This window comes from Cynoglossus semilaevis, chromosome 15 (assembly GCF_000523025.1).
Source record: "Cynoglossus semilaevis isolate Cse_v1.0 chromosome 15, Cse_v1.0, whole genome shotgun sequence".
Classification (NCBI taxonomy): Eukaryota; Metazoa; Chordata; class Actinopteri; order Pleuronectiformes; family Cynoglossidae; genus Cynoglossus; species Cynoglossus semilaevis.
Genome location: NC_024321.1, coordinates 15,924,411 through 15,944,042, shown reverse-complemented (window position 1 = coordinate 15,944,042; position 19,632 = coordinate 15,924,411). Strand labels below are relative to the sequence as shown.

The following is a 19,632-nucleotide window of genomic DNA, read 5'->3' as shown; positions in this document are numbered from 1 at the left end:
CAGCAGCAGCAGCCATATTCTCCCTGTTCACTGTGGTTTGACCTGTCTATTTCTCATCTGCTGGAGGAGCACTGCTAGAGGAGGTCGACATTTCACATTCTTCTTTACCCATAACTAACTCCCTTCCTCTAAAATCCCAGTCTCCCCTTCTTTATCTTGCTCCTGCCCGTTGTTATTGTAGTGTAAGACAAGCAAATATTGTTCTCCTGCAACACTTAAGCCAGATGAGCTATGGCCAGGTTTATTTATTCCCATCTTGGCTGCCGTCAACGCGTTCATTTATGTTAGAGAGGAGGACAGCTGCACAATGACAAGATGCAGCCTTTTTGTCGGGTTTAGGGCCTCATGTTTTTCAAATGTCTAGGAGAGTCATAAATGTTTTGTTTTTTTTTTTGTAAGGTACTGTATTAAAGTTTTATGTATATTTCTCCCCTAGAAAAATCAGAACCAAAAAAATGGACCAATTTTACTGTGCACAAGATGGGTGTTGGATGTACTTTTTTTTTAGATAAAACCTTTTATACATCCCTTGGCCTATTGTGATACAATAGTGAGTTAATCTGAGGTAAGAATACCTTTAGCTTAGCAAGGTATAGCTAAGATTAGCTATCAGCAGAAGACAAGACGTTGTCCAGATGAGCTATGGCCAGGTTTATTTATTCCCATCTTGGCTGCCGTCAACGCGTTCATTTATGTTAGAGAGGAGGACAGCTGCACAATGACAAGATGCAGCCTTTTTGTTGGGTTTAGGGCCTCATGTTTTTCAAATGTCTAGGAGAGTCATAAATGTTTGTTTTTTTTGTAAGGTACTGTATTAAAGTTTTATGTATATTTCTCCCCTAGAAAAATCAGAACCAAAAAAATGGACCAAGTTCTGTGATTCTATTGGTTCACTTTAGTTAGTTATTACTGTGCACAAGATGGGTGTTGGATGCAGTTTTTTTTTTAAGATAAGAAAACCTATTATGTTAAGATACATCCCAGGGCCTATTATTATACAATAGTGAGTTAATCTGAGGTAAGAATACCTTTAGCTTAGCTAGACTAAAGGAGACCTTAAGCTGAGCTGAAGCATTCCACTTTCAAAGGTTGAAATAATTTTGGTTAATAATTTTATGCATGTGAAGTTTTGGTTGTCCTACAGAGGATGCTGTCACCGCTACTTCACCTTAGATTAGCCATCAGCAGAAGACAAGACGTTGCTGCTTCTTTGCTAGCAGACATGCTAAACTAGCATAAAAAACAGCGTATGGTATTTGGTCAGTGTCTGCCCAGACTACTCGCTAAGTACGGCACATTTTATTAGCTACCTTTAGCTACCTTTCACCAGAAGCTTATGTGTTGTTTACAGTTACTACGGTAGCTGAATTGTTTTCCTGGTCGGACAAAGAATGTGAGAAGAGACATGTTTAATTCAACGACGTCTTTCACTGGTTCATCGCCTCAGCAGAATTTCTGTCTGGAAGCTATGAACCTTCGGAATGACAAGTTTTGTCTTGAGACTTGAGACTGTGCTTGAGTGTGTCGTAGCGGCTGTGTGACGCGTTAGATCTCGAAACATCTTTGAAGTTCTAACGTGTCACGTAAATGTATTCAAACTTGATTCTCTGATAAAGTGACAGCCCTACGTCTGACACACTTTGATCTTTTAGCCGATTCGATTTGGGATTTTTTTTCATGCCTTGTGAGGAAACAATTAGGCCGTGGTCATAAATGCATGTATGCAATCGGTGCAAATAGAGTTCACACCAGCGATGAACCGGGCCAAAAGTTCATACATAAGTGTTCCGAGACCGAGTGTAGATCTTTGGTTTGCTTTAGCGGTCTCAGACTTAATTCGTAGTGACTCGAAGGAATCCAATCGGGGGTTAAAATGCTCCAGTGTCGGGTAGTGTTACTAAACACTGATGGTGTTAACACACCATAAAAATGAAGCTGAGAAAGTAGGTTAAGAGTAGCACAGAACAGTGGACCACCAGGGGGCAAAACTGAGCTCTCTGTGAACGTCTCGGGGAGAGTGACCCCACTTCTCACCTGATTTATAACGTCAGTAAAATTTTTCCTGAGGAGTTTACGTCTCGACCACTATTTTCTGGTCTTCTTCAATAAAACTTAATGTCAGTTTTGAGTCAGTTGAGAGTTATGACCCCGTTTAGATATTGAAGCGCAGTGGGAGATAGAGACTGTGTGATTGACAGCAAGGACTGTCCTGACAATTCCCCGAGTGGTGATGTGCACGTTACGTAAGCCTTAAAAACCTGCTTTAATTTTTCAAACCAGTGGCTAAGTCCATTTTTTATTCACAGCCTTTGATTTTATGTGGAAATGGCCTGAAAAGTCAAGCAACCATCATCTGCATAGGTGACTTATAAAGCCGGGCAGGAAATGATCTCATAGAGCGTGCATATTCTGTTTCAGCTCAGGTCAAACTCCGTCCAGGGAACTTATTCTTAATCAAGTCCATGTTTGTTCGTTTCACTTCTTCTCGCCAGAGTAAATACAGAACCAGAACAACTTCTCTAAACATTCCTTACTGTCGATCCTGGAGTTTAGCTGTGAGTCATGAAACATTTTGTGAGTGTCACGTTTATTTATCCTCGCTGGAACCAGACGTTCGCCCACATGTCAGTTCTCTGCTGATCTTGTCCTCTGTCCCGTCTGTCCTGTCCTTGGATCATTTATCCTTGTATTGTTGACCAGGCGGTGTCGGCGCGGGTGTTTCTCCGTCACTGACACAGGAAGCGTTTGTGTAGTCTGAAACAATAAGGGTAACTGTGTGGGTTAAAAAGGGCGGGTGGGTCATTCTTCCTTAACCTAATTGTTGCTCTGTGTGTTCTGTAAACAGTGGGGATGGAGGCGGGGTGTGTTCTTTTGTTGAGGGAGGCTGACGAGCGTTGTCACACAGGGCGACTCCATGTGTATTTACATATACATATATATATATATATATATATATATATTATATTTAATGAACCATGTGCTGGATCATCGATGTGATTATGATAATCCTGGGATTAGAGTTTGGACAAGTACATCGCTCGACCACCTGCAGTAATCATAACTGGTTGTGAATAATGTGGACGTCGCAGTTTGGGAAGTACTGAGGTTTATAGCATTTATGATGCAGAGTGAACTGAAGTGATTTTAACACTCGATTTCTTTTCTCTCTCTCTCTCTCTCTCTCTCTCTCTCCTGGCGCCTGTTGCCTTTACTGTCGTTCTGGTTTGTTCAGTTGATATATTAGATATGGACTGGCGTCAGTTACTGGTCTGTGAAACAGAGGCTCAGTCATCTGTACTGGAAAACCAAACAAAATCAGTATCCAGAACTGTAAAAAAAAAAAAGGGATCATCATCATTTTTATTCACTGTATCTTGTTGTGTTTTTTATGATTAAGTCATGAGGAATTTTAATCAGATTGAATTTTTCTACTAATTTTATTACAGGCAAATTGACCTGTTTTTTCCTTCTTTTTTTTGTCGCTCTAATATGCAGATGATACATGTTGTTATTTACACAATTATGAACATGGTCTATATAGACACATATAGGATTAAGGCAGTAGAGTCCTTTAAATGGTGTTTTCTATGACAATGTCAACCTCAGCACAATCCAAGCAATGTCTAAAAAACAATCAACGCTGGTTTAATTGTATAGTCGTCAGATAATTTGTAATAGACGTATAATGTGTTTTCTTTAGATCCAAGGTGTTACCGGTTTTGCAATTTTAAACTTATCTCATCACTTATTAGCAATACCTCCAGTGAAAGTGACTCAGGCATGTTAGCGTTTCCTGTAACACCCTGTTTGTGCAGTTCAACTAGACTGTTGTTTTAACAAAGGAGCAGGACTGCCAAAAAACACACCAGTGAGGCCAAGCCCTCTTAAATATTTGTGGAGAAACGGAATCTCTTCAGTCTTTACTTTGACATATCCTCAGGATTTGTACAATGAAATTGTTGTACTTTTTATGAAAAATTCCAGTTTCTTAAAGTCGGTCTTTTGGTAATGCACTTAAATAATAAAATGTTTCCTTCAACATGAGTTGACCTTCTCCATGTTCTCTCTCTCTCTCTCTCTCTCTCCACAGAGCTTTCAAATCAGGTGAAGACCAGAAGGTAAGACCGTAATTGTCACGGTGATGTCTGTGCATGGTCTACTACTGAGCTAAAGACAGGATTAATTAAATCAGAAACTTCCTCAAGCTGTTGTTCACGATCGTCCAGACCAGTGTGTGGTGTCACCTTGTGTTTAAATCCGTCTGATTCACCTGTCAAACTCTCACACACTCCATGCGCTAAGCATTAGCAAAGCCTCAGTGAGTTGCTAAATGAGATGTTTGCCAGACAGAGTGTGGTGAATCTTTTTTTTTTTTGATTCCTTGCAGCCTTTTGTAATGCGTTGCACAATCCCTGATGAGAAATGCTTTAACTTTCACAGCCAGACCTCTGAAGGTCTGCGTGCCCAGCTGATTCCAGTCTATGTGAGTGGCTGTTTTAGTGAAGCAGCTGGAGCATAATGCTCACACAAAGTCAATGTTCCATTTTAAGAAGCCCTTCTTTTGCCGTCCATGCATGATGCTCACAGAGGAATCCCATTAGTCAAGTCACGTCAGTCAAATATGGAAATCTCTCCCTTTGAGCATTTTCTTTTTAGTGACAATAGCATTTAACTTTAGCCTCTGTCGGCTTAACGCCAGCACAACTAAAACATTAGTGTTCACATTTTCTAAGCAGTGGGGGGAAAAAAAAAATCCCACAGGCCTCGAATGAGCTGCCCCTGCAGCTCGGGGTAATCATTTGCTATGAGAAAACACAATGGACGGTTTCCTCTAACGCAACGCCTGGGATTGTGCAACAGCATACGGCCGTTTTTACCGTGTGTCAGAAATGTCTAACTGCATGTTGTGCACTGTGCTGCATTGTCTCCCTCTCCCACGGCCTCATAGGACTCACTTGCTCCGGCTTCTGTTCAACCAAAGTACTCCTTTGCCCCCAGCACGAGCATTAACAAGATGGCGAGGCCATTTACAGCAGGTGGTGTTAGTGGCAACGCAGGACCCGCTATTAAACCTGTTGCCTACTCGCCCAAACTTAGCAGTCCGCACTCACAGGGCAGTGCTGATCTGCAGCAGCCACACAATGGGTAGGTGGACAAATAAACACTTTCACCCTTGGAACCACAAAGTGACTGATGTGGTTCTAATGTGTGTTTTTTTACACCTCATTATTCTGGGTTTACAATACCGACTTAATAACTCCTGTGGGAAATTTAAACGGCATTAGGTTAAGATTGTGCTTTAGTCACGACTGCAGGGTTTCTCCAGAATGATGTCACAGATGTTAGGAACCACTGCGGTTTTTTTTTTGCAAGCGCCTGTTTTGATGGTTAAAATCCCAGCAACGGTGAAAGGAGCATGACATCATGGAATGTGTCATGACCAACGGTGGTCACGGATGAAATGAAGGCGCTACAGAGGAGGTTTTTATCTGACATATCTCCAGGGTTCAGTTTAGACTGAAGGAAATGAGCCAGGGACTTTTTTTCACAAACCAGGGATCGTGTTGGCAGATGGACTTCTGTGGTGTGGTTCATCATCAGCAACATATTTTCCGAACTATACCGGTGTGTTATTCACATCTCGAATTCAACCTCTATTTCTCAAGAACCTAGAAAGCAGGTGTAAACTAGAAAAAACTTTTTTAATCCACACAGTAGCATAAAACGTCACAGCACACTGGTGTTGGACATCGTAAAGTGTGCCATGGAAATGATCCAGTTTGTCTATGACAGTGATGGGCAGAATAATTAAACACTCTTACAGCAGATGGCAGCAGATGGCTGTGATAGAAACTAAAAAAAAAGAGTAGATGGCTGTGATAGAAACTAAAAAAAAGAGAGCGAGAGTCTAGGAGCTGTTGAAGAAGATCTTTGTCTGTGTCTTTCTTCAATTCCTGCAAGTACATCAGCGTTATGTTCAAATAGACAGGGCCAGGTTTAAAGAAGGTAAATTGTGAGTACCTTGAAACTTGAAGATTGTTATATTTAGAAGCTGTGATTAAAAATACGGTGCACCGTGATATTTTTTAAGTTCCAATTAGTTTCGTTTTCTGCTGCTTGAATACCTTTTTCAGCCACGAAGTTTTTTTTCTTGTGTTTCTTTGTGCTAGTATGTGTATGAAATTTAGGCAGATTTTTTTATAGCTATATGGTGCCCTCTTGTGGCCATAGTTGATATGGGGTAGGACCAACCAAATTTCTAGATAAAAAAAAAACAAGACTTTTATTCTGGAAAAATATGCTAATTAATATGAAATATTTTAAATATCGACTCACAGCTCTGTATTTAGTTAGCTTTTATATTTAAATAGTACAAGGATTCTCTTTTCTTACTCCAGTTTTCATTTTTGTGTATAATTGGGTTAAGAAAGAGTCAGCCTCAGAGGAATACATTATTTCTTTCTCAACGACTTATTTACAAATTCAAAAGACTTATTTACTGGCCGTAAAAAATAATGATAAAAAAACTTTTTCTGCAGCAAATTGAAATTGAAATTGAAATTAAAACAGTTTCCAGTGTTTCACAGCTACGTGGTTAGTCATGCTGTCGGTGCCTTCAGCTTCTGTTTCTTCTGTGTCTCTGAATGACAGCTGTGGAGTGGTCAAAGGCTGTTCTTCCTATTGCACACTCACACAGTGATCCAGACTTTGTGCTTCGTTAAACGTAATTGGCTTAAATGGAAGAAACAGCACAAAAATTGACTGTGAATGTGAATCTTTTTAGAGCTGAAACACTGAACCAAACTGTCATTAAAAATAAGACGTCATCAACTTAAAAACAAGATAATGAAAAATAATGTGAGACACAGAGATGGACATGTTTTTCATTAAAAATAAGACGTCATCAACTTAGAAACAAGATAATGAAAAATACTGTGAGACACAGAGATGGACATGTTTTCATTTTATATTTTTATTTTATATTTTGAATTTTTTTTCTTCTTCTTTTTTTAAATTTGCTTTTCCCGTGAATTTCTGCTGCTCCTCTTATTAGTTTTTTCCCCCCTCTCTCTCTGTCTCTTTGTGCATTTGTGTTATAATGATAAAATCATTCTCTTTCAAATAGCTGAGCAGTTTGGCTTCTGACCTGGAATTGTAAATGATTTAAAACTTCCCCAAACCCATTTGAAATCTTGTCGTCCCCGTTGCGTATTAAAGGAATTTAAAATTCCTCCTTTCCTGTAGATTTTTTTTTTTTTTAAAGGATCTGGCTCCGTCTGCCAGTTTGACATTCCCTCTCCCAGGAATGCGTCCAGATATAGTCCAACGATCCCTAAAGTGGCACTAAGTCATGGAATGGTCCTGGAGAATGGGCCCGCTTGGTTCCTGTAATTTGGGTCACCGTGGTGGTCCGACTGCAGCCACTGGGAAGAGGTTGGACTGTTTCTGTTTTTAGCCTCGCTCATAAATTCTGCGGAGTTCTCCTGGAGCCCTCGCTGGCCTGGTGCTGGATTATTTAAGCAGCCGTACATGCTCAGTCCAGAGAGGCTTCACATGCTTGTGAAGTTTCTCTGCAGATAGACCCCCCTCCTCCTCCCCCTACTCAACCCCACACACCCTCATGCCTCCCCCAGTTCTCTGCAGAGCCTAATTGTAAATGTCACTCCACCTTTTAGAGGCCGGTTTTTCAACCTAAACACTTTTGAATGCGGGCGGCGTGTGCAGTGTTTTCATTTATGTTGTGTGGGAGCTGGTTTTTACTGAAGCTGTTTGTACAGAGCTTTCTGAGACATCGTCGCAGCTTATTGGGATTTTTGTGGATGTTTGCAGCAGGTTCTTTTTTTTTTTTTCTTGGCAAAAAAGCAGAGGCATTTGCATAACACTGACAAGCGTTTGTGCACATGAATGAGAGGAGCACAGCCTCAAAGTTTGGTGCCAAATCGAGGGAGTCATTTTGCATCAGGGTGACAACAGATAATTTGAGCAAACACCATCTTTTCAGACAATGACAGCATGTCTTTTGTCACCTTTTGCATGCGGTTTTTTCCCCCCTCACGCATCCCTCAGTTTTCTTCATCATCTCTACCTCTGTTCCTGTCATTTGGTGACATGCCCTTATTCTTATTTAAATCCAACCTTAACTCTGACCTCCCTTTTTCTCTCTCCCTCTCTCTCCTTTCTTTCTTGTCAATCCACAGATGGAAATTCAAGACAAGTTAGTACATTTTACTGTAACTACTTTCCGTTTCTTTTTCTTACCATGTTTGCTAACCTTTTTGTCCATTGATTTGTCTTACACTAACTGGTAATTAATTAGGTCTCAGTGCGTGACGTGAGGGGTCGATGCAGGTCTTTGATGTGATTTATGGACCAGACTTGAGGCCTGTCACAATAGTCAATATATCGATCGATCATCTAATGAGTAAAAATTGGTCGGCCCAAATTAATGCATACATAATTAATATTATCAAGTCATCACTGGCTGTTTTGGAAGTTCAAGTTCAAGAAAGAGTAATTAGTAACTACTTCTTAAATTACGTATTAATTCATACTATAAGGACGTTTTTAACGAATTTATTCTTAAATTACGTATTAATTCATACTAAAAGGACGTTTTTTTTACCAATTTTCTTTTCAAAACCTTAAATTGCATTTATTTAAAAAAACTTTCTTGTGGAACTGACTTTACCCCAGGCCTTTCCACCAGGTTGGTCAACTGAAGCCCAGTTTCTGATGTTCTCCTGAGTTGCATGATCTTCTAGTTGAGACCGCGCTGGTTTACATCACTGCGCTGTTAGAGCAGAGTCTGCCATTAATGTCACACGCAGGATATTTTGCAATTAAAAGCATTTTGCTGCTTAAAGGCAGTGTAGGATGTGTGTAGAGTCGAAGAGTTGAAGCTCCACTCGTAGAAAGTGTGGCTGCTGCTGTTGCGGTCGCTCTAATTGTAGCTACGCGTTAATCCGCCGATTAACGCACTTAGCTTCAGTAGGGGTTGTGACCTGACCTCCTGTGTAACAGTCATTACGAAAGCCTTTGAAGCTCAATAACGTGGATCGTGGACCAAGTACAGTACATCTCCTACAAATGCAATTATGTGTATATTTACAGTACATATATATCTATATATACACATATATCTATATATACAGTATATCTGTGTATATGTACAAATATATACACATATTTATACATATAAATACATATATACATGTGTACATTTGTATATACTGTATATATACACAAATATATTAATTTTTATATATATATGTATCGTCACTATACGTGGCCTAACGTGGTCGTAAAAACAAGGACAGCATCAATATTTTGTATCGGTTCCATTTTTTTTTTTTTTTGGGGGACTAATCCTTTTCTATCCATTTTGTTTCCGTGACAGGCCCGATTTAGATTTACATTTAAAATCTTTGGTAATATATGTGCTGAACTATTGTTCATCCATCATTTCATCCTCTTTCATTTTTCATCTTCCCTCTGTCGGTGTCATACTTTCTTTGTTTGATCTTTGGTCTATTCTGCAGGGGAGAAGCTACATACTATGACGACATGTACCTACAGGCTAAGTAAGGGCTGCATGCGTTTTTCAGCTTAGTTAGGTTATTATGAAAAGGCTAATAATGACGGGGGGTGGGGGGAGGGAGTGCTGACACTCTCAAGTAGATTCAAAGGTTGGATTTACAGAACAGGGATGTCAGGTCATTAATATTGATTCATATTCCTTTTTTCTGCCTTTTTGTTGAATGCATGTGACTGGTTTGAAAAAAAAAAAACATGTTTGAAATGAGGAGCATGTTGTTGCAGTGCTTTTTGCGTTCTTTTTCCGAGCAGCGTAAAGAGTTCAATACGTACTAAAAAGTGAACAATAAAGCAGCCAAGGTTCTGGGTCCTGAAAGCCTTTTGCCCATTGATTTTAATGACAGTTATAAATATAGTTTCTAATGTGTTAACGACCATTTACGAGGCTACAGTATGCCCATGAGAAATCTAAGTAATAGGTATCCATTAGCCGGCTAATTGCGTGACTGCGATGCGAGTATTGCACGATGTGTTCAGGATGTCCTCCGTTTTCAAGGTCACCTGATTAGCGGGGGCTGGTGTGTAGTGGTGAAGTCCCTGTATGGGCTGTTGTTAACCACCTCTGCCGTGTGCTGCTGCTGCTGTTGCTGCTGCGGTGTGTGTGTGCGTGCAGGCACGGCCTCAGGATGGAGAACGCTCCCTGTTTTATCCCCAACGATCGCAGCAAGAAGCGGCTGATCCAGGACACCGAGGACTGGCAGCCCCGCACTGGCACCACCCAGTCGCGCTCCTTCCGCATCCTGGCCCAGCTCACAGGCACCGACTTCAGTAAGTCATGGACCGGGGGCCTGCAGTGTGAGACAAGAAGGGAGAGAGGGAGGTGTGTATGTAGGCTGAACGGCTGATCTGATGCCATCGCAGCGTCTGTCACTGTGAGCGACACAGGAAAGGTGGATAACACCGGTGCCCATTTCTCAGCTGTAGAAAGGGGGGGTTTAGCTGCCAGCAGCCTGCTGTCTCCAGTGACAGCATTGTATTTTTCTCGTAGCTGCAATCACTCTGACAAATCAACCGCACATCTACATTTTTATCGCCACGGCAGACTGTGTGTAGGAAGCATCATTTGAAGTAATGTATAGAGCTGGAAACAGAGCAACTGAGTCGGTTGGAGACCTGCAGGCTCTTGATCTGTCACCAGGCAGCAGCAGAGGTGTGAGTCTGGGCTTGTGCTGACGTTTGTGTGTCTCTTCTGGATCTCTCAGTGCAGGACCCAGACGATGAAAGCATGAAGAAGTCCAGGTAAACGCCTGAGTCTTGTCGATGAATGAATAGTCACTGGAGTTTGTGCACTTAGTTTTGGAAGCTGCAGAGTAACCGTTATCTGACCTCGGATGCCGCCATCTGGTTGTGTTTTGCCGCTTGAAGTCTAGAACTGGCAGTTTTGGTTTGCTGTGTACGCGTTGTGTATCATTCATATGGGGGAAAAAAAAACCCCGCCAACAGACTGCTTCTAACAAAGACTACTTTTCATTTGCTGTCTAGTCCCAAACTTCCCACTTCCAGTGCTGTGCTGTGCTGTGCTGTTTGGTCTTGTCTCATGTCTCACACATCAAGGTGTTAGTTATTGAGTCAGAGTAAATATGTGAAAAGTACACAAACCCAAAACCCACTCACTGGCATAAATATTCACATCACTGCACGAATAGTTTGTGAAATTAACTGATTTTTTTTAATAGCGTTTTAATAGATGGGTGTCAAACATATGGCCCACGGGCCAAAACCGGCCCACAAGGGGGTTCAATCTGGTCATTTTCCCACAAGGGGGTTCAATCTGGTCCTCTTTATGAATTTTTGAAGTGAAAAAGTAGAAAAAACAATTCATGTTTGTGATGTTTTGTTCGAATTTTCATTCAATTAAATATGATTTTTTTTTCTAATATACTTAAGCTAATTGAAGTGAAAAAGTGGAAAAAACAATTTATGTTTGAATTGAATTTTCAATCAATTAAATATGATTTCTTTTCTAATATTCTTAAGCTACATAGGTTGTATAGGGAACCTGAACCAAAATGAGTTTGACACCCCTTCTTTAAAAGATAATATTACTTTTTTATTTTTACATATTTTGAGAATAGTTTATGAATGTATAAGGATGGAAGTTTGAGAATAGTTTATGAATGTATAAGGATAGAAGTTTGATTAGATTATTTGACATATTTATTTATGTATGAGTTTTAAGTACAGTGAAGTGCATAGCTACATATTTCAGGCAAGTTAGTGTATTTTTTTAATTTTCGCAAATATTTTAATTTTCAAGATTTTTTTCAGAAAATTATTAGCACGATATCTTTGATGAAATAAACTTTAAAAATAGTTTGATAGTTGTTTTTTTTATAGAAACTAATTCTGCTCTTTGTTGTTTGTTTTAATCAAGAAAGCAAATCTGCTAACATTCCATATTGACTACTACTTCCTGAAATGCCATAAAAAAAATTTTTTTTTAATTTTATCTCCCCGATACTGTTTCACTTTTATCTGCATTTTCACCCTTTTTTCTCTTTTGTACAATCTATTTCCCCCCCACTGTCTTTCTCCTGTCTCATATCTGTGTTGCTCGGGGGGGCAGGGAAAAGTTCCTCACCGAGATTCAGAGTCCCCGCTACGCCCGTCTGAGGGACTGGCACCACGACCGGTCTGCCCGTTCCCTCAATATCAAATCCTGAGCGACATCCTTGACGCCATGGGATGCGGAGCCGGGCCAGAGCCTGCTAGTGATAGGGACGCCGCAGTGATGACCGGACAGAGACGACGACGACGATAGCTGACAGTCCAGTAGCAGCCAATAAATTTACCTCCGAGATACAGATGGGGTGAAAAGGAAGGTATTGGGAAAATAAAAGTAAACCAAATGAGGAAAAAGAACAAAAAAAAAAACCACAAGAAACTTAGCGTAGATGACGAAGCCAAAGTGGAACCATGCATACTGAGCCCAAGTGTAAGAATTCTCTCTCTGATTTTCTTGACGTGACGATTGTTGATAACACTGTAGACCACTGTAGTCTGTGGACCCGTTTCTCCCGTTCACACTAAATGAGTGGGAAGGTGGGGAGGGGGCCTCAGCAGTGGGGAGTGCATCTCTGTTTGTTATTCTTTGACTTGATCGTCGTTTGCTCTCTCTTGCTCTCTCTCTCTCTCTCGCTCTCTCTCTCTTTCTTTCTTTCTCTGCCTGCTTCCATTTTATCGAGTTATTTATTCAAAATGTCATTTCTGATTCCCCTCATCTCATTGACTTGTTCAACCATTAAGTGTCAAAAGGAAGACAAATCTGTACTCTTTCTGCTCCTTCTTAAATATAACATCTGGAAGAAAAAAAAAAACCTTTTGCTTCTCTTTCTTTCTTTTTTTTCCCTTTCTCTGACAATTCACAATCGTACACCTCTGTATTCCTACGTTTTTTTCCTTTCCCTATTTTGCTTCACTCACTTGGTCGCCAAGCGTTTATTTACCTTTTGTGCTGAGAGACAGCAATTGTGGAGAAGGAAGCTTTTCCGTCCTTTAGAATTCTGAATTATTGTGGCATCTGCGTCAACATCACTGTTCAAGGTTTACGTTTATTGTTGGTTGGTCAGGTCTAAGACATGCAAAGGAAAAACACGGAAGGGAAAAAAAACACAGATAAAAAGAAATAATGAATGATTTCTTAGACTGCTGCTAGACTTACATTTCCAAAAGTATTTTATACGAAATAAAATAAGAAAAAGTTAGTTCATCACTCGGTTTTTATTTCACAACAGTGATGACTGTTTGTGTAATTAAAATGTTTTCAGACCTGATCTCGGTAAACGTTTGCAAGGTCAAGCATTGTGAAGATTTTATTTCCTTAAAAATAGAGTAAGTAAATAGTTATTCTGAAACCTGTTTTTAACAACTCATTCTTAAGAAATGATGGTCACAAATAGGATGTTTTTTGGTCGCTCTCAGCTTTAAAAAAGCTTACAAACAAACAAGAAACATACTTGTCAAGGGTAATAACACTAGTGCTGGTGAAAAATTAAAGGTTTTTTTTTTTTGCTTTTAATTTCCACACAAAATGAAACGGTAAATTCAAAAGTAGAAGTAAAGTAGTAAAAAGTCTGTTATGTGCAAATATAACAAATGATTTGTAAACACTCTAAACAGATAAAGTGCTTCTCAAGGTGATCTGATCACATTTGATATTGAGAGTTTGTCTCAAATTACTGAGGAGACGAGAAAAAAAAAAGTTTCTAGATCTGTCTCCACCAGGTCTTTAAGTTTTTGGTTCTTGTCTGTGTTGCAGCAATCCTAGCCCCGCCCCAAATGCTCTGATTGGTTGTGTGGTTTGACTGACCAACATCCCATTTCTCCTTTGAACCTCCTTTGTCTGTATGCATCTGCGTTCAGAAATAAATAATTTGTTTTAGTTAATTAATTAAAGCATTATAACCGTGATAATCCGGAAATTTTCCTAGCCTCTAGAAATGACCATCAACAACACTGAGCTGTGGAGAGTGTAAAAAAAAAAAAAAAACATTATTATACACATTATTATAGTCTACAAAAATGGAAATAACTCTGAATCATACATTCTAATCACGAGAGCTAAAGGTAGAAATTAGGATTTACGTTAACCATCACTCTCTTAGCATGACTCTGCATTTGCCATTGAAATACTGAGAAACAAAGACTGTCACGCAGCCTGTTCTGACATCCAGGTTCCTGCCGACGTCGTTACCACCCCAGTGTGTAGGGTGACATGTGTCATCGGTTTCCTGCTCTGTCTGAAATCAAACCCTGCTTCTTTCCTTCTCTTCTGGCTGTTGAGCTGCCAACAAACACCTCTGCTTTCTTCATTACTCAGTATGATGCATCCCACGGGGGAGGAAGACTCCCCCAAGCTGGGGGAGGGCGGCAGGGGGGGGAGAAAAGAAAAGACGTTGCTGAATTTGAAATCAGATGTGTAAAGGTTGAACAGGGGCTGTCAGGGAAATGTTCCAAAGGATGCTGTCCAAAACTATATGTCACAGGCAAAAAAAAAAAAAAAAAAAAGGAGGAAAAAGAACCCCTCCTGTCGGCACAGTATGAGATGCAGGAATTGTGCATCTGCAGCACAGAGCCTCTCGCTGAGCAGGAGGAGGGGATGCAGTGTTCAAAGCGCTCGAAAATGTCAAAAAAAACATGATCCGGGGTTCGCTCCGGCTGGGAACAAGCAGCTGTAGAGGATGTTCTCCAATTTGCAGCTGCAACCTTCGCCAGAGTGACTCGCAGCCAAACAAACCTCTAAGAGGTGTGTGTGAGAAGTCGGTGTCACTGGCCCGTTGTCACGCAGGGCAGCACGGTGGGGGAGTGTGGCGGGAGGAGGGGGGCACGGTGCTGACCAGGATGTTGTTTTGTGGGTTGTTAGGTGGAGCTCCAGGAGGCAGCTGTGTGATGTGGTGGAGGGCGGCTGATCCAGGACCTGTGAGTCAAAGAGGTTTTAACAAGTTTGGTCAGTCGGTGTTGGACACTGGCTGCCAGAGATCTTTTTATTTCACTCTCTGTTTCTGTTCCTCCATCTATTTCTGTATGGTTTTTTTTTAAATGCTCTTGGAATACCTTGGAACTGGGGTTTCAAACATACAGCCCGTGGGCCATAACCTGCCCGCTAGGGTGTTCAGTCAGGCCCGTTTGATGAATTAAAAAAAAAAAAAAAAAATCTAAAATACTTGTGCTTATTTGCATGAAAGGAGAAAGTACTTTTAGATGTTTGTATATATGTATTAGCGAAACCCAAAAAAACTGAAACTAAAGAGTTCATCGAGAAATTAAAAAAATTGGCATGCGAAAAAGGTTAGCCAAGGTTAAAAAGAAAGGCGAGTCTAGAAATAGCTAAAAGTTAGCCAAAAGAAAATTAACAATAGAAATTGGTCAAAACATGGTAAATATTTGTGGTTAAAATTTGTTAAAATCTGTTAATAATCTTAAGCTGCATCTAAAATTGATTGTGTGAAAAAATTGAAAAATAGATAACTAAAAGATAGCCCAGAATGATGGCATTTTGATTTATTTTAGCAGAAAAATAGCTAAAAGTGAGACAATGTAGTTAAAATGGGTGGAATTTTCTTCTTTTTTTTTTTTTTGGTTAAGCTCCAAATTAACCAAACTAAAACACAGCTTTGAAACAAATATTTCAGGGACAGGTTAATAAAAGTTAATCACCAGCCCTGGTTCATGTTTTCCCGTCACCTCTCAGAGTCGTCTCTCTTTCCAAAGCACTGTGTTATTTTTTTTTTCTGTTTAAACGCCACCAGAGATTTCTCAGTTTGATCGCTCCCAGCTGTGTCTCTGAACCCTCGCTGCCTTTGTAACTTTTTGTGTTTAATGTTTGGGATTTAATTGATAGGCAGAGATAACCTGACGCCAGCGACGCTTTAACAACACGCCTTTTGTCGGATGATCCATTTCCCCCTCTTCCTGTTTGTTTGCAAATGAGGAGCTATTTCATCATATTTCATTAGTGCGTTGTAGATGGCACAGATGATGATGTAAAGATGATGGATGCCTGAGGCAGCAGCCATTTATATATTCCCCCCCCCCACAACATAAGAGGAAGCTTCCGCAGCTCATCGTCTTGGCTCTGATGTTGTTTTTCAGTCACGCTCCGGAGGTTTCTCTGAACAGAGTAGCAGACTCTAAAGGTAACGGCTCGTATAAAAGTATAGAGCAACTAATTGTTTCTGTGCTGCTGCACATATGTGTGTGTGTGTGTGTGTGGGCTTGAAGTGGATCTGACAGCATAATGTTGCTCAGCTCTGTGAGCAACATCAGTCAGTGTAAGAACATGTACTTTTTTTTCACATTAGTGAACAATTTGATGTGTGATTTTCTATTGTTCAGCGGTTAGCACCGGTGTAGCTAACGTCAAGATACCGCAGCATGGGCTTCAGAAAAGATCAGTGTTGTTAGCTTGTTTATTAGCACCGTAGCAAGGACTGTTGTCTATCAGTATGATTAATAGATGGAGACATGGCTGTTATCGTAGTAGACAAAGTGCATTATGGGCTTTAAAGTAATTTAAATGTTTCGTAAGACGCAATTTGTTAGACTCGTTTACCTTTTTTCCTAAATGTTTGTGAAAGAAACTCTGCAAAATATCACTACAAGTGCTGCGCAACATGAATCAATTTTTCTTTTTCCGACATCACTGCGTCCTAATTTTTCCAACTAGGAGAGAGTAACCATGGTAACCATGGTGCCTGTTTACCTGTGTGTTCAGAGTACATTTAAACACAGTGAATATGACTCGGTTTGTGAGAGACAGTCCCTGGTTCAATTCCCAAACAGAACTGCATACTTGAGAATGCATATGTGCCTCTGTAAGCTGCTTTGGATTAAAGTGTCTGCTAAATGTATAAATATAAATATATATAGTCATATATACGTAGTGAAGTCCCTGGTCGAATAATTTTCAGATTCAGGATTGTAGTTTGGATTTAGGATTATGGTTACAATACGGGTTGAGATTAAACATAACATGAAAGTTAAGGTTAAATCAAGAGGCTAGGGTTTTAATTGTGTCTCTCTGAGGTGCTCACAAGATCCAAAAACCAGTGTCTGTGTGTGTGATGAGACCGTTCATATGCACCTCTTTTGTAACTGGTCGTTTTTCCCCCACAGTCTTGAGCCGACGCCTTCACCTGCCAGAGCCCAGGCAGCAGACAAACCAGACGGTGAGTTTCCTCACCCACTCTACAGCAGAAGAGCAACAGCATCCAGTGCTAACACATTCTTATTAAGTGCCAATACATGAGCAACAGCAGCAGCAACAACAACAACAACCTGATGTGGAAAATTGTCACAAAGGCCATTATGTATATAAAATACTACATTTTTCAGCCGCTCTCACTCTCTTTGCTGTGGATAAATATGTGTGTTGTGACTGTCATGGCTCAGGTTCAAAGACTGCAGCAGTGCCCAGCAGCTCAGGCCCCTCCTGTCGGCCACCGTGGGTCACCGATCCTGAGTTCGCCACCCGCTTCCGACCAGACAAGACCAGCACTGTTATAACCCAGCACCAGCAGCCGGTCCAGCCGACGCCCATGCAGAATCGGAGCTCCATCCTGCAGGCGGCGCAGCAGGCCCCCGAAGACGGCAGCAGGACCCCGGTGTGCGGCGCCTGCAACAAAATCATCAGGTCAGACAGCTCGCGTCCGCACGCTGACAGCTTTGATGGATGACTTTAAACGGCGCTCCTCTCAGAGTTCTGAAAATGAAATGACACGTCACTGAGGACAGTTGATAAACACGGCGACGGGCGACGTACGTCTGCAGCAAAGTGGTGTCCGTCAGCGTAATTAACAGATGGAGACGTCGCCGTTATCACGGTTGACAAGGTGCATTGTGGGATTTTCGAAGTCATTAAAATGTCACAGGTTTTTCGCAACAAAGGAAAATTCTCAGTTCTTACTCAGGTTGTTGATCTACATTTAGGTGACTCAAGAACTGTTGGAACAAAAAATATTTTTCTTCAAAAATACACTTAGCGCAGACGTCGATGTCCTAAATCTTTGTGATCGTAGTTACCTGGTAAAACTAAGGCGCTCAAAATATCACTACAAGTACTACGCAACATGAACAAAGTTTTTTATTATGACATCAGTGTGTTTTTATGGTTTCCTACTTTCCTACTAAGTCAGAGGTCATCAAAAGAGTCTGTGACCCACTAGAGGCTCCAGGGTGGTACTGCAGGATTGTTGTTAAAATATTTTCATGCATTTTTTTTCCAATTTAATGTTTTCATACACATTAACGGGAATTCAACATTTTTTGCTGATTGGACAAATAGAGGCCTGCGGTCTAGTGGTTAAAGGGCTGGACTACATCAAATAAAAAGCTGTTTCATTTGATGTAGATAATTGGCGGGTATGGGGGGTGAGGCGGAGGCGGAGGCGGGGGGAGAGTCCCTCCCTTAGGCCTTAGGCTCTAAATGTGCAGTTCTTCAGTTCGGAGTTGAAACAGGAACGCTGACTTTGATTCTCGTCTTCCAGGGGTCGTTACCTGGTGGCGCTGGGCCGTTCTTGGCACCCCGAGGAATTCACCTGCTCGCAGTGTAAAGTCGTTCTGGACGAGGGAGGCTTCTTTGAGGAGAGAGGCGCCGTCTTCTGCACCAAGTGCTACGATAACAGATACGCTCCGAACTGTGCCAAGTGCAAAAAGAAGATCACGGGGGTAAGAGCTGCCGCTGCTGGGGCTACAGCTGTGGAGCTTCATTGTTACTCCCTGATTTTTGTTTTCTCTCTGTTTTTTTCAGGAAATCATGCACGCCCTGAAGATGACCTACCACGTGCAGTGTTTCAAGTGTGCAGCCTGCAAGATGCCCATCAGGAACCAGGCTTTTTACATGGAGGAGGGGGAGCCCTACTGTGAGAGAGGTGAGAGAGGGGGAGGGCGGGGGTGTTTCAAATACTTCAAATACTTAGGTGTTCCTAGCAGTGACTGCCGGGATTGGCTTCAGTTTCGAACGTGTCTGTGAAGTTTTTAAACTGAATACTCGAAAGTAATGGAGACGTTTCTCACACTCGGAAAAAACTTAACTTCTGCTGGGGTTACTTTGTAGACAACCAGAATAAATCTATCATAGATTAAAAAAAACAAAACAAACAAAACAAAATATTTGGTCAGAGGAGAGAAAAACCTAGAAGAGTTTGGTCGTAGAGATGAATAAATAATGGTAACGCAGGGTATTTGAAATGTGGTTGTGAGTTTTTAGGTTTTGTTTTTTTTTTGTTTCTGAAAGTGAGCGGACGAATAATATAAAGTAAAATATCTCAAGAAATAACGCCTGGACTTTTACTTGACTTATATAAATTGAAGTATGCAGTAGTACGAGGCAGAAAAATACAAACTACTTCCTGTTTTAACTGTAACTAATTATTTTCTTTGACAAATCAAACCTGACTCCCCCCTGGTTTTTTTGTTTGTTTTTGTTTTAGTGAATTGTTTGTCAGACAAACTGTATTATTGCTGTGTTGCTGCTTTGTCCTGGGCCCACATCATGACTCTTGTTGCCCGCCCCCCCCCCCCCCCCCCCCACCCCCCCCC

The 19,632-nt window shown here is 40.9% G+C and overlaps 1 protein-coding gene across 1 annotated transcript in view; it reads left to right on the top strand.

Annotated features, from left to right (window-relative positions):
* Positions 1-19,632, top strand: part of pdlim7 (PDZ and LIM domain 7) — a 50,994-nt gene that overhangs the window by 18,749 nt on the left and 12,613 nt on the right. Inside the window, exons 5-10 of the mRNA XM_017039320.2 lie at positions 4,091-4,118; positions 4,949-5,145; positions 17,209-17,261; positions 17,485-17,725; positions 18,579-18,759; positions 18,842-18,962. Of these exons, the coding sequence (XP_016894809.1) occupies positions 4,091-4,118; positions 4,949-5,145; positions 17,209-17,261; positions 17,485-17,725; positions 18,579-18,759; positions 18,842-18,962 (821 nt within the window). The remainder of the gene's footprint in view (positions 1-4,090; positions 4,119-4,948; positions 5,146-17,208; positions 17,262-17,484; positions 17,726-18,578; positions 18,760-18,841; positions 18,963-19,632) is intronic.